The sequence below is a fragment of the Cnephaeus nilssonii genome (assembly GCF_951640355.1).
Source record: "Cnephaeus nilssonii genome assembly, chromosome: 7".
NCBI classification, from domain to species: Eukaryota; Metazoa; Chordata; class Mammalia; order Chiroptera; family Vespertilionidae; genus Cnephaeus; species Cnephaeus nilssonii.
Window position 1 is genome coordinate 57,632,782 of NC_137078.1, and position 15,121 is coordinate 57,647,902.

The window sequence follows — 15,121 nt, forward strand, 5'->3', positions numbered from 1 at the left end:
CATTCTTTTTAAACTTCTATTTTGGAGGACGCATTTTATAAGGTATACAATCAAATTATATGAACATATAATTTATACATAAATCTCTACACATTGAAGTTGTATACACTCAACATTTTTACTGATCAGTCTGAGCAAAACATTTTAGAGATCGTGCTACCACAGGCCTGATTTCTCAGCCACAGGCAATAGTCTTGTGTTCTAGCATCACAAGCCACTACCCTGACAAGAAAACATTGTTTGCTCTCCTTCAGATAGAGGCTGACAGCTGAAAAAAAGGAGTAGGAAAGAATAGGAGTTGTTCCAATAAATGAAAGCTCAAATCTTATTACTGGCTAATGCTTCTTGTCTAACGAGGTTGCAAGCCAATTTGCTCAGCTTCCCAGCTGTTTCTGAAGTCGGGGGCCCTCTGGAGGAATGGTTGGGAAAATGCGAATGCATACAAAATAAACTGAACTCAGAATGAACAGATTTCAAAATTATTTTGGGTAACCCCTACCTATTGGGCACTCACATTCAGAACTGCTAAGGACAGCAGACAATAGTTAACTCTGGAGGCTTAGAGGTCTTCTGATAGGGCAGTGGCTTTTATGTCCTTCCAACCTCAAAATAGGTTCAAGTTAAAAGAACCATGGAAAATACAAAAATCTAAGGAAAGTTAAAATTATTATTGGAATGCAACCATTTCAATTGTTTAGAATAGGAATTTTCAACCAGTGTGCCACCAAAACTTTTTACAATATGCAATACCTGACCATTTAGTCAGGGGCACTGACCTCTTTTCCCTTTGTCAACTAAGGCAAACACAACAATAGCCATCCAGTGTGAATAAGTCAAAATTATACCAATTTTTCCTGTCAGGTTGGCAAAAATATATTTTTTGGTGTGCCACAGAATTTTAGTAGTTTATGTGTGCAATGAGATGAAAAGGCTCGAAAATCACTGGTTATAAAGTACCAACAACAGAAATCAATCATTCCACAACTTCAAGGGCTCCCCAACTGATGGAGCACATCAAAATTGTCAGGGAAGATTTAAAGGAGAACATAAAAGTTATGGGTGTCCACATTCCATCCCAGGCTTCCTAGAATGCAGCATCTAGGCACAGGATCAGGATTTGGGTATTTTTAAAAGTATCCAGGTCAAGCTAATATCTCCCTTGTTTGATAAAGAACCACCAAACTTCTCAGTGACAAGAATAGTGGAAGTGCAGTGGTAAGTTCTTCTATCGGCCCCATTTTGCGGGTTAAGCTTCACACCACTTTTAAGCAGATACAAACCATTTCATGAGAGGAGAACAAAGAAGGGAGGTCCCAATTGGAGGCCAATCTTTCCAGATTCAGTAATACCAGTCACTTGTTTATCCCATTCTTGTCCAGGGTCTTAACCTCTAAAGAAAAGTGTGGCCAGAGACCAAAGAGGCAGTAGGGAGACAGACTATCCCCACCACCGTCACTCAACATGATGCTTTCAGTGGGAGAATGAGTCTTAACAGAAGAGACAGAAAGTCACATCCTAAGGGGAAACCAGGTTTCCTTTAAGGCAGAAAAAGAGCATTCTGCAAACAGCTAAGGAGCATGTGGAGAAAACTATAAGGAAAGAGGATTCCAGAGGGGACAGTGAAAGAGTCAAAAATCAGGAGGAAGGAGGAGAAGGAGAGTCAGTAATGGGAAGAGGATTCAAAAAAGACTTTGAGGGGTGGCTTATATTAATAACCAAGCATCACAGGGATGAAAGGCACATTTGAAAGTGACTAGCCTCAAACAGCATAATTTTCAGGGCAGATGTGGTGTCTTAATCTCTGGAGTGTCACCAAGGCCCTGAGGATGGGCTGGGGCTCCCACTAAAGTTTGGGGTGAAGTGTCACCAGTCTAGAGTCAGGCTTTCTGTCACTTGGTTTAGCAAAGGCTCCATGCAGTGAACAGCAGTGTTTGCTTGTCTGCAAGACTCTTAGGAGATTCTTCAGCCTATAGATCCTAACTCAAAGGCTTCAGGGAACCCCATATGAAACTGCAGCTGTGGCAGCTCCAGCATCCCAGCAGCTCCAGTGTCTCAAATTGGGCTGAGCAAATTATGATAGTACAGGTGTAATTTTCATATCAATCAGCTGCCAAGAACGAAGGTCAGATAAGGGGCAATCTGACCAGCACGTTTTAAACCATCATTATCTGTCCACATTTTGAAAAGTGAAAATGTCAGAGGAGCACAGTATCAAGACTAGGGGGAACCTGTCAAGCAAGAATGTCCCTGCATCAGGACATGAGATGGTCATATTAACTTGGAAGAGGTACGATTATTTTGCTCTTGAATACATTTAGTTAACAATTGCTATCCACTGATCCAGGTTGTCTTCTAGAGAACTACTCCAGCTATGAGACGGAATTCCTTAGTACTTTGAATTGCTAGGATATTAGGATTTGTAAGGAAACAGTAGATGTATCAAATCTATCCTATCTAATAAAAGAGTAATATGCAAATTGACCATCATTCCAACACACAAGATGGCCACCGCCATGTGGTCAAAGATGGCCACCACAAGATGGCTGGCAGGGGAGGGCAGTTGTGGGTGACCAGGCTTGCAGGAAAGGGCAGTTGGGGGGACCAGGCCTGCAGGGGAGGGCAGTTGGGGGCAACAAGGCCTGCAGGGGAGAACAGTTAGGGGCGACCATGCCGGCAGGGGAGGGCAGTTGGGGGGGACCAGGCCTGCAGGGGAGGATACTTAGGGGCAACCAGGCCTGCAGGGGAGGGCAGTTGGGGGTGACCAGGCCTGCAGAGTAGGACAGTTAGGGGCAACCAGGCCTGCAGGGGAGGGCAGTTGGGGGCGTCCAGGCAGGCAGGGGAGGGCAGTTAAGGGTGACCAGGCTGGCAAGGGAGGGCAGTTAGGGGTGACCAGGCTAGCAGGGGAGGGCAGTTAGGGGTGACCAGGCTAGCAGGGGAGCAGTTAGGCGTCAATCAGGCTGGCAGGCAGAAGCGGTTAGGGGCAATCAGGCAGGCAGGCGAGTGGTTGGGAGCCAGCAGTCCTGGATTGTGAGAGGGATGTCCGACTGCCCTCGAGGGGTCCCAGATTGGAGAGGGTACAGGCTGGGCTGAGGGACAAACACCCCCATGCATGAATTTCGTGCACTGAGCCTCTAGTATATATATAAAAGGCTAATATGCAAAGTGTCCAACTGTCCAACCGGTCGCTATGACACACACTGACCACCAGAGGTCAGATGCTCAACACAGGAGCTGCCACCCTGCAGTGACTTGGCAGCGGCGGTTCTCAGGTAATGCACCCCGAAACCAGAGGAGGGAGCCCAATTCCTCGCAGGGCCGCATGATTAAACCTTCAGCCGTGGGTTATGTTGTTGCTGAGGGCACTGTCAGCCCAAACCTGGTTTACTGCACACCGGTATGACAGAAACTTTGCAGAGTACCCTCTCACACTCTGAGACCCCTCAGGAGATGTTGGAGAGCCAGTTTTGGCCCGATCCCCCAAGACCAAGCTGAGGGACCCCACCTGTTGGAGAGACCCCACCCACTCCGCAGACGCTGGGGGGAGACCGTGGAAGGTTGGCTCCAGGGCATGTCCAGCCTTCTTGCACAGTCCCGCCCCGTCGGGCACCTTCTAATTAATTTCCTTTCAACGTGCACAAATCATGCATCAGGTCACTAGTGCTATAATAAAGCATGATCTGTGGAAATCTTGTAACAGAATGGCCATTTTGAACATGAAAGTATTTCAATGCATGTGTAAAAGTATTTAAGAGATTTTCTCTCAAGTGATTTAGATTAGGCAGGCTTTGATTACATTGGTAAGCCCAAGGAGAGTTTTCCACTCTAGCTGAGGGTGTGTATTCTTCTTTAAATGCGCTTGCTGTAGCCTCTATTAAAAAATAGAAGCTCCTTGAGGTCTGGGGCTGTGTTTATTCCTGAAGTTGTATTCCTGGTGGGCAGGATTACGGACCCAGTGGACTAGATGCACACTCAAATTCTGTCAACAGGTGGCAGCATTAATAATGTTTCCTTTTAGAAAGAATAGCAACCAAGTCTGGTATGGTTTTATTTTTACTAAAAGTAATCCTCAAAAGACATGCTTTCTAAATGACTAGCATATTACAGCTTCCTTAGATAACCTATTCTAAGTGCATATAGTCTATTAATTGTTGAGGAAGCCAGAAAACCCAATAGGCACCGTAAAATAGAGATCACATTTTAAACACAGAAAGCTTGTTTTCCTTCCCGTTAACTACACATGACACTGTTCCATCGCTTGATTTCTCACCAGGAGTGTGAAAAACTGACCTCATGGTTCTGTACTAGGCTAGGCAATCCCTCGTCTCACAACCCAGACTAGAAAAACTTCTCTGTCCTGATTAATCCAACAGCCAATCTGCATTGAAAGCTAAAATTTTATGCGGTTAAATTTCTCCCCAAATCTGACATGCTCTATCAGGAATTATGGTTCCTACAGGTTGCATTTTTAGATACCACCAGCATCACCATCACCCCAAAAAAAGATTCACTAAGTGCAGAGAGATGTCACTAAGTTCCTGACTGGCGTTGCGTTCCCAGAAGTGCTGGCCACTGGGCCTCGGCACCTGCTCCTCTCAGCCCCATACCAAGCGCCTGAGGAGGGCAGCTGGTGCCACAGCAACAAGCTGTCGCGATGGACGGGAACAGAGAACTAGGACGCTTCTGTTTTTCTAATTTGGAGTGCATTCACTCCAGAAGAAGGGCGCCGAGCCAGAGTCCACTGCCACATTCCCTCCACTTGATGAAAACAAAACGGCAATTCTGAAGGGCAACATCCGCCTAAGACTGGCAGCTTGTGGAGAGGCCACGTAACATCAGGCCCCCTTCCTACCTCGGTTAAGAACGAAATCCTACCATTGATGGACCTGGAGAGTGTTATGCTACGTGAAATAAGTTAGCCGGAGAAAGGCAAACACCGTCATGACTTCACAGAGATGAGGAATCTAAAGATCAAAAGAAATGAATGAATAAAACAGAAACAGATTCGTAGATACAAAGAATGGACTGATGGTTGCTAGAGGAGAGGAGGTTTGGGGAACATGGTGAAAAGGGTGAAGGGACTGAGAAGTACAGATTGGTAGTTGTAAGATAGTCATGGGGATGTAAAGTATAGCATAGGAAATAGAGTCACTAATATTGTAATAACTACTTATGATCCCAAGTGGCTACTGGAAATATCAGGGGAACATTTCGTGAAGTATATGATTGTCTAACCACTATGCATACACCTGAAACTAATAAAAAGTAATACTAATTGTAAACTGTAATTGAAAAAAAAATAAAGATCTGGGGCCAACAAGGAAGAGACCACCTATCTCTCTCTTCCCAGTTTGTTGGGAAAGCAAGAACCAAATTGCAAAGTCAAGCCATGGTTCATCCCAATTAATAACCGAGTGATTAGCTGAAGTTGAAAGCAGGCAGTTCAGTTATTCTTCCACAGTCTTCCGTTGGGTTAGGGAAGACTGCTTTCAACCAGAAGCCTCAATAGCAAGTTAAAAGTGATCCACCATTGGCCAGACCAGGGTGGCCGATTCCTGACCAGGGCCTATGCCTGGGTCACGCAGTGGGCAGCCAATGGATGTTGATGTTTTTCTCTCACTGATGTTTCTCACTCTCCTTCTCACTTTCTCTCTGTCTAAACTCAATAAAAACATACATATTTCTTAAAAGTAATCACCATCAAAACCTGTTTTATGAAGGCCTTGTCTCTCATTTTATAATTACCTTATCTGTTTATAGAATATCTAAGACCTCCATCTTCCACTTCATCCAGTTTTTATTGACAGATGGAGGGGAAAAAATAAGAAGCAGCTGTGCTCCAGATGTTGGCAAACAGAGCTCGGGTTATACCATATCACTTTGTGAGTTCCACATTTCCACTGCACGGAGAGCCCTGGGACCCACTGCCGGCCCAGTGAAACCTCCCTGAGACACTTGGCACTCCTCTCTACTAGACTCTAGAGTTTAGGGAATCTGTAATAAATGGGTCCTGCTCTAAAGGCTATGGTAAGTAATTTTAAAACCTAGATATGCTATAATCACTACTTACTGATCCACTGATAAAGAGAAGATAGATATTCCAGAAAATTTGTTTTTTAAACCAAATGTCTGCCTCTTCAAAGTGGCTTAGTAAAGTAAATAATGAATTCCTATGAGTTAGGCATTCCGGGGAAATTTCTAAATGGCACTGAGATCTTCTGACGTCAGCATGGTTTTTCCTGTTTAAGGACGTAGGTGAATACTAGCTTATAACCTTTGCTTTTAAAGGCAGTATACTAAAATCACCTAACCCTTTTCCCAGTAAGAGAGAGGCGCACTGCATTAAGGAGGGATCTGTTGTCTGCAAATTCCTTCCTTAAAGGCTCTTCTGTTGAAGAATTCTGCTTGCTTGTTCTTCAAACATAAGTCTCTATAAACAAATGAGGGAAAGACTGGCCCCATTGTATCTAAGTTAACATAATAGGAATTTTAAATAATTTCACCATAGGCCTATATTTTTGCTCCAAAGAAAACACAGAGGCTGAGTACACACTACATAGGTTCAGTGACAGGCTACAGGTGTGACCTCTCTATCATCGGACACATATTTATCAGCCTTTCTATGTATCAAACACAGTTGTAGCCTTAGCTGGTTTGGCTCAGTGGATAGAGCATCAGCCTGCAGACTGAAGAGTCCCAGATTTGATTCTGGTCAAGGGCACACATGCAGGGTTGCAGGCTCAATCCCAGTAGGGGGCATGCAGGAGACAGCTGATCAATGATTCTCTTTCATCATTGATGTTTCTATCTCTCTCTCCCTCTCCCTTCCTCTCTAAAAAAAAAAAAAAAAAAAAAAAAAAAGTATTAAAAAAAAAAAAAAGCAAACACTGTTGTAGGTACTAGCAATCTGGCCATGCCAAAACAGACATAATCTGCTTTCTGAGGCCTACATTGGGGGTGAAGGTATAAGGAAGGTGGCCAACACCAAATATACATATAAATGTGTAATGTCATGTGATTGTAAGGTAAGAATAGAGGCAGCATGGGTAGATAGGATGGTACCGGAAGGACTCTCTGAGCTGGCTATATTTGAGTAGAGATCTGAACACAGCAATCCACGTGGATATCTGCATGCAGAGCACTGCAGGTAGAGGGCAGAGGACCTGCAAAGGTTCTGCAGCTTGAGCATGCATGGCACAGACAGGTAGAAAAATTATGAAGTAGCCATAGAATATGAACAAAGCTTTGCTCAACCCTGGCCTCACGTAAAAGATCTGAACATGGTTGAAGGCAGAAGGAAACACAGAACAAAAAATTAAACAAAATATAATAAAAACAAAGAATATTCAAAGATATCCAATATGGATAAAAAAAGATAGAATACAGGAGAACTTCCCTAAAGGGAACGAGCTGAATTGCAGATCAAAAGGACACACTGTGTAAAGGAGGGGGGAAACACTGGGCATTCTGTAAGAAGAAACAATTCTTCAGGAAGTCTGTATAGAAAAAATATGCTATTCAAAATGGGTGGAGGCGAGGGTTAGACTGGCCCAAGGCTTCTACAGAGCAATAATTCAGGCCAGGAGCAGATGAAACAATGGCTACAAAGTTCTGAAGGACACAAGGACTGCTGAACAACAAAAAGACATTTTCAAACATGCAAACTCGTGATCATAGCCCCTCATAAACAAGGAGGGAAGGAAAGAGAAAAGGAAGGAAAAACTATCTTTAAAAATCATGTCAATTAAGTGATGAAAAGTTTTGTCAAAAAGAAGTGCAGCTTCATTCACATATAATTCCACACAATTCATTCATTTAAAGTGCACAATGCAATGATTTCTAGTAGTCACAGGTATATCACCAAGAGATTAATCAAAACAAAATGAACAGAGAAATGGTGGGGGGTTGGGGAAGGCTTGAAAGGGGGCGGAGCAGTCAACAGAAAATTCATTTAAATTTTTTAAATGTAAGACCAAATAATGGGAAATTAAAAATACAGAAGAATAAATATTAATAACAAAGCCAACAAAAGTTGGAAAAGGAGAAGGTAGAAGGAAGTATATTAAGTACATGAGGTTACTGTTCACTGTAAAGAGACAATATCTCCTGTCTAAATTTGAAACATAAAAATTAAAAATATATTTCTATCTCCTAACATTGATAATAATTATAACACATACACATATCTACCATTTGACCATCTACTACATTCCAGACTTGCAGCTGTTTATGCAGCATTTGCTCCTCCTGGACTATGAGGTCAGGACAAGTGCTTTTCTCTCCTCAGATGGACCAGTGCCAAGCACATCAGGACACACAAAATGTGCACTCAATTCACTTTTGATCTCAGAACCAAGTTTTTCTAGGGTATGCTCAAATATCTGGACACACATGTTTTCCATATGTCCCTTAATGTTTAGATAGTCATTCTCTCTGAAAAAACAGACCAAATAAACAAAGTCAGGATTGTCTACTATATTAAGATTGTTCCTCATCCCAAGGCAGAAATCAGATCAATCAAAATAAATATATCAGTAATGGACATGGGATTAGGGTCTCAGGAGGGAATCCAACCGAATGAAGAAAAGACCTTGCTTTTCATTTAGATACTCTTGATCTCATATTGACAAAATTGGTAAAATCCAAGTTCATATAGTTTGGATTTAAATCAAAGAAATAAAAGATGACCCTCACTGCCTAGGGTAGCTCAAAGGTTGAATCACTACTAGATTCTAATTCTAAGAGGGCCAGGTCCTGTCCATCCTTTTGCTGTACTGTGATGCCTGGGCACTTAGACTAATTATACACACATCCACTTTGTCATTTTCACCAAGAATACTATGTCTTTCTTGAAAAAATATTTCCACTAATCTCTCAGAACAGATGCCATCTGTGGCATGATTGGCTGCATACATCATCAGGAGCTCCTGATGAGCCTCCTCTCCAATAATTTTCCCTCTTTTTTTCTTCACTGACACCATCCCACTGCAAAGTCAGACGTGGCTATATTCGAGTCACTTTAGCAATACCCAGGATGTAACAGGTATTTTATCTTTTTAGGTGTGTATAAAAAATGTTTGATGAACGAACAGAACTACAGTGAGGGGCGGCGAGTCATGAGTGTGTCAGAAGGACAAGCCTGGTGAGGAACCAACAATTTTGATTGTTCAATCTCTGCTTGGCAGAGACATAACTGCCACAGTAGCCTAGCAGAGTCCCATCAATTCTATGACTACTCTCCATTCTCCAGGAACCATTCCAATTTCTTCTGATCTTCCATTCAGCGTTCAGAGTATCAGAGTATACAATGGATACAAAGGTTGCGGCGGGGGGGGGGGGGGGGGGGGGGGTGGGGGGGGGGCGGGAGGGTGGAAGTAGAAGAGGGTATAAGGAGGATAAATGGTGATGGGGGAAAAAGACACAAAGGTTATCTGATAATATTATTTTTCAGGACTACACATTTGAAGGAAAATGAGTAACAAAATGTATTACCCTCATACACACGCATGCACATACACAAACACACACAGAGTGAGGGTGAGAGAGAGAAAGCCTGATGCTTTCTGTTGTTGTTGTTCAGTGACCTTCCAAGTAAACCTATCACAGTTTCTTCTTGAAAGAGACCCTACATTCACAAAGGCAACAGAAAAACAATTGCCCTTGGCATTTCTTCATATGTGATTATCAGCTTTTTTTCTGTAGGCATATGTTGCCCAGTGGGATCTGACACTCTTCAGAGTATCTGATTCAGAAAGAAAAATATGGAGGGGATAAGGTCAGAGCAGTTATGTAAAGCATAGTAAAACACATTTCCAAAGCCAGAACAAAATACTCCAGGTCCAGCATCTGTAGTCTGGTCTCCCAGTGCCGGCCTTTATTTAGATACCTAGGATTCAGAGTGAGTATGTACCCTAAAATAGTTCAGGTCTGAGGTCATCTAACCTCAGGGAAAACAAATACACACAAAACACTGCACACATTCAAGCAGCTCAGACGTCTGCTTTAGGGGGAAAAAAAATCCCATAATTCCTACAGAAAGCAACATAGCTCAGCACAAAAAAACATATGGAACAGGCAACCAAGGACCGAATAAGGACTCTCATTCTTAAGGTATCTTTTTCTCCATTGAAAAGGCTTTAAGTTATATTCCACTTATAATTCCTAACTTTAAGTCTGCTTTCTGTGACACCAAACTTAGACAACAAATCCTATCTAATAAAATAGTAATATGCAAATTGACCGTCACTCCAAGACACAAGATGGCCGCCCCCATGTGGACACAAGATGGCCACCACAAGATGGCTGGCAGGGGAGGGCAGTTGGGGGGGGGGGGACCAGGACTGCAGGGGAGGGCAGTTGTGGGCAATCAGGCCAGCAGGGAAGACAGTTAGGGGGGGACCAGGTCTGCAGGGGAGGGCAGTTGTGGCAATCAGGCCAGCAGGGAGGGCAGTTAGGGGTGACCGGGCCAGCAGAGGAGGGCAGTTGGGGAAGACCAGGCCAGCAGGGAGGGCAGTTGTGGGGGGACCAGGCCTTCAGGGGAAGACAGTTGGGGGCGGGGCCAGGCCTGCAGGGGAGGGTAGTAAGGGGTGACCAGGCAAGCAAGGGAGGGAAGTTAGGGGCAATCAGGCTGGCTGGGGAGCAGTTAGGGGGTGATCAGGCTGGCAGGCAGAAGCGGTTAGGGGCAATCAGGCAGAGGCAGGCGAGTGATTGGGAGCAGCAGTCCTGGATTGATGGGCAGTTGGACATCCCTTAAGTGGTCCCAAATTGGAGAGGGTACAGACTGGGCTGAGGGACACTGCCCACCGCCCCATGCACGAATTTCATGCACTGGGCCTCTAGTTCAAAATACTTGGTCACCACCTAAAATCATCTGGCAGACAATTCTGGTACATCTTGCTACCTGGAGATCAATCAGGACTACTGTTTAAATGCACAGGATGGCATTCAAGTTTAGAAATGAAAAGTGCCTAATACCAACAAACCTCCCTACCGGCCCACCTTATTGCCAGCCCTCTTTTGAAAAGTAAAGAATTTGTATTTTGTTTTAAAGAGCTGGTTATTATTCCCTCGTTTCTATTTCACCTTAAGATCACCTAGTAACCAGCAAATACCTTTTCTATGAAACTAAAAAACACTTGGTTTTATAACAAATTTAGAAATCTTGTGCATTACATTCCTCTGGTAGAATATTTTTCATAAAAATTAAATAAAACTATTGTTTGAATACTGCTCTCACACTTTTAACTTCCAGGGAAATTTTAGGAAAATAGGAGGGGAAAAACCCACACATATATACACATATTAATGCATAAAAGAATGTTTCTTACCCAACTGGGAAGTACACTGTGAAGGCGAGGTGGTGCTGAACTTTTTTTAGCGAGGGCACAGCTGACCAAACCACAGAGCATGCACCAACCCCATCATCCAACCAACCCCCTTGCTGTTCCCCTGGCTTGCATCCACTGGACTCATTTCCACCCACCATTTGCAGGATGCCTCTCTACAGCCATATGGACCAAGATGATGAGTCATCTATCATCCAGAATTTTTCGCTTGACCTTTCCACACCCAATCACCTTCCGCGCACTCGACAGGCACATCTCGGCAGAGCACGTACCCTGCACCCCGGAGTTTAAGGCTGAACACAAGAACTCGGCATTCCTGACACTCCTCACTTTGCCAAATGGATTTATTCCAGAGCTTTACAGAAAAAAAATCACAACTGAAAAAGTGACCAGATGGGGTGTTCAAGGAGAAACATACAAGTGAAGTCAGTTAGGAGACTGACGTACTTGATTAAAAACAGACCTAGGATGTAAAAGAACTTCAGTTTTTCACCCTAAGAGGAAGTTATGGCAAAGGCAAAGCACTGAAAAGACACATAAAACACTCCATAGCTGAACTGACTTTTTGACTTCACATAGCTAAATGTTTTTAAATCTACATTTGAACTTTTTTAAAATTTCTTTATTGATTAAGGTGTCACATATTTGTCCTCATCCCCCCATTCCCATCCCACACCCCTCCCCACGCATGCCCCCACCCCCCTGTTGTCTTTAACCACTGGTTAGGCTCATATACATGCACACAAGTCCTTTGGTTGGTCTCTCCCCTATATCCCCACCCTTCCCTACCCTAGCCAGTTTGGCTCAGTGGACAGAGGGTCGGCCTGCGGACTGAAGGGTCCCAGGTTAGATTCCAGTCAAGGGCAGGCTCCTCCCCCGCCCCCGCCCCCCACCCCCCCCCCCCCCCCGGGCCCTGGTCATGGCACATGCAGGAGGCAACCAATCGATGGGTTTCTCTCACATCAATATTTCTGTCTTTCCCTTTCTTCCACTCTCTCTAAAAATCAATGGAAAAATATCCTCCGGTGAGGATAAAAAAGAAAGCAAGTTTGGCAAAATCCTGAAGTAAAGGAAACTGGTTAACTTTGACACTACTAGTAATTCTGGGCAGGTAATGGAACTCTGTAAGTGTTCAGAATAATTCTTGACACACAGTGTTAGCAATTAATATTTAAACTGACATTTTCCAAATATATTTGAACACAAAGTCTGTTTTCTGGTCTAGCCATTAAAAGCACTGCATGCTATATACATTGAGAAACAATGTCATAGAATAAATATTCCACCATATCAGTCATTTTAGAGGTTTGTGGCTCTAGACTTTAACTGAAATACAGGCAACCTAATAGTTTGAATGTGGGACAATTCCTCTGGTTTCTCTGTAGCTGGCAAACAAGGTTTCAACTGTCAGCTTCCCGAGGTTTCAGTTTCACCAAATTAAGACAGAAATGTGTGCACTGTGTGAACTAGACAAAAACAGCTCTGCAGTGGAAAGAGGTTTGAGCTAAATTTCACAATCCAGTTTTTGTTCATAGAAAGCAGTATGTTCATCAGCAAACTTAAAGGAGAAGATTCTGAATTCCAGCTTGTTAAAGTACAAAACTGTGCAGTATTTTGTGTGTGAGCATCTGTATGTATTTTCTTGGGTGAAATATCATAGTTGTCATCAAGGGATCCATAATGCCTAAAAAGGTTAGGAACCACTCAGTTTTCTGATCAGTTCCATGTATTGTTTAAATACATATTAAAAATCAAACAGTATCAGGGCACATGAATACATGGTGAAAAGTAAGTCTCCCAATCCTAATGCTTACCCAGAGTCAACCACTGTTACCAGTTTTTTACATTCCAAAGATAGTTTATGCATGGGTTTCTAAGTATATACAGTAATATTATGCCATCTCTCTATTTTTGCATAAATAATACGCAATGTACACTACACTACAAATAGCTTTGTTCACTTGGCAGTTTACGTTGAGATCTATTCATATTATAACATAGGTACATACCAAATATGAGACATTCCTATGATAGATACTTAGATAGTTACCAATGTCTTGCTCTTTATAAATAATGCTGAAAATAAATATCCTTGAAGCTATATCTTTAGGCAAGAAATCTAGCAAAGAACTGCTGAAACAAAAAGTATAAAGTCTGTTAAACTGTCCTCCAAAGGTTGTGCATTGTATACTCAACACTTATTTTCCACATACTCAATACAAGATTTTCAAATTTTCTATCTTTGTTAATCTGACAGGTGAAAAATGGTATCTCCTGGCTTAAATTTTTGTGGCCTATTATGAATGAAAGAACCTCTGGTTTCAGATATACTTATAACAACTTCGTCATGGACAGAAAAGGCATCATCAAACTGGAACAATAACGGAATTCTATTAGGAACAAGCTATTCCCAGAAATCCAGCTTACCCACGGGTCCCACTCACCGTCTAGCAGCCAGTGCTGATCCTGTCGGTTCTCCAGCTCCGACAGCATCATGCGTGTGATCACGTGGTCTGGAACCAAGCGGCCTTTCTCTATGTACTGCTTTGCCACATCACCAACTTCTGTTAAAAAGACCAGAGAAAAGAGATTCTCAGAAAAAGCTTCAAAAATAAAAATAAAAACCTTACAAATTCTTTTTGGACACTTTTGCCTTCTCTCCCATTCCTCCTGGTTCATATGGGGGCGGGGAGAGATTTTAGAGTAAAGTTTTAAATACTGCTTTAGCAATGGTGGCACTGTCTCCCTCTTGCCTCCCAAAGAATTATAAAAGCAGCTCTTGAAGAAATAAAAAGAATATAAATTAGACATAACGTGAAAATAAGAGTAGGAAACAAAGTTGGAGTCTGGAAAGAGGGTGGTACACAAAAGACCAGGAAGGAGTCCTGGCGACTCCCTGAAGGTGAGCCAGAAACTGGATACTGAGCCTCCCAACAAGTCATGGTACCAAGGAAAAGTGACCAACCACACGACATAGTATTATACAGAAGATTGAAGGAAGCTGCGAAGCACAACCATTCCTCAGAGACCCAAGGGAAAACATTTCCATTTCCACGGTTCTTCTAGAAAGAATGCTGGATAGTACACACAACAGGTCTATATCTTTTCCGGAGGAAATGGGGGAATAAGGACACTTATGTAACACCTTAATCAATAAAGAAATTTTAAAAAAAAAGGTGAAGTGATCTGCTCTCCAGGGAACTGTTGGTGAACCATGAGCCAATGAAGTTTATAGAAACATAAAGCAGCATTATATTACTGGGTGGGGGTAGGGGGAGCTCAAGAATCATTTTCCCCCACCTTCACCTTGAATTTAAGGTAGAGCCTTTCCTTCTCAAGGCTGAGTCTACTCCTAACTCCAACTTCCACACTGAAACATGAGCTGTGAAGAGCTCCGTATCACTCCATCACTCCTACTGGACCAAAGTAGCCCAGTTAGGCCCCAGGAGATGCATATTCAATAAGAACACAAAAGACAAGCACATTCCTGAATGTGGCTGAACATGAATGGGAAAATATTGACTGATTGCATACTACATGACAGGTAATATTCTAGAGAGGTGGCAGTAAAGAAAAGTACTGATATTTAAGCAGTATTAATTCCCTTAAGAGCAACACTAGCGATCATTAACTTAATACATACTATGCTCCTTTAAGTATTGTATGTGTCATTTCATTTCATCCTCATATATCCTCACCTTCACCTGGGAGGTAACAGCCATTTTTTTATGACAGCTTTTTGAAACATAACACACACCACAACATTGACCATTTTATAA

The 15,121-nt window shown here is 42.8% G+C and overlaps 1 protein-coding gene across 1 annotated transcript in view; it reads right to left on the reverse strand.

Moving 5' to 3' along the window:
- AK4 (adenylate kinase 4) overlaps positions 1-15,121 on the reverse strand; it is a 62,694-nt gene that overhangs the window by 14,949 nt on the left and 32,624 nt on the right. Inside the window, exon 3 of the mRNA XM_079776859.1 lies at positions 13,787-13,906. Within this exon, the coding sequence (XP_079632985.1) occupies positions 13,787-13,906 (120 nt within the window). The remainder of the gene's footprint in view (positions 1-13,786; positions 13,907-15,121) is intronic.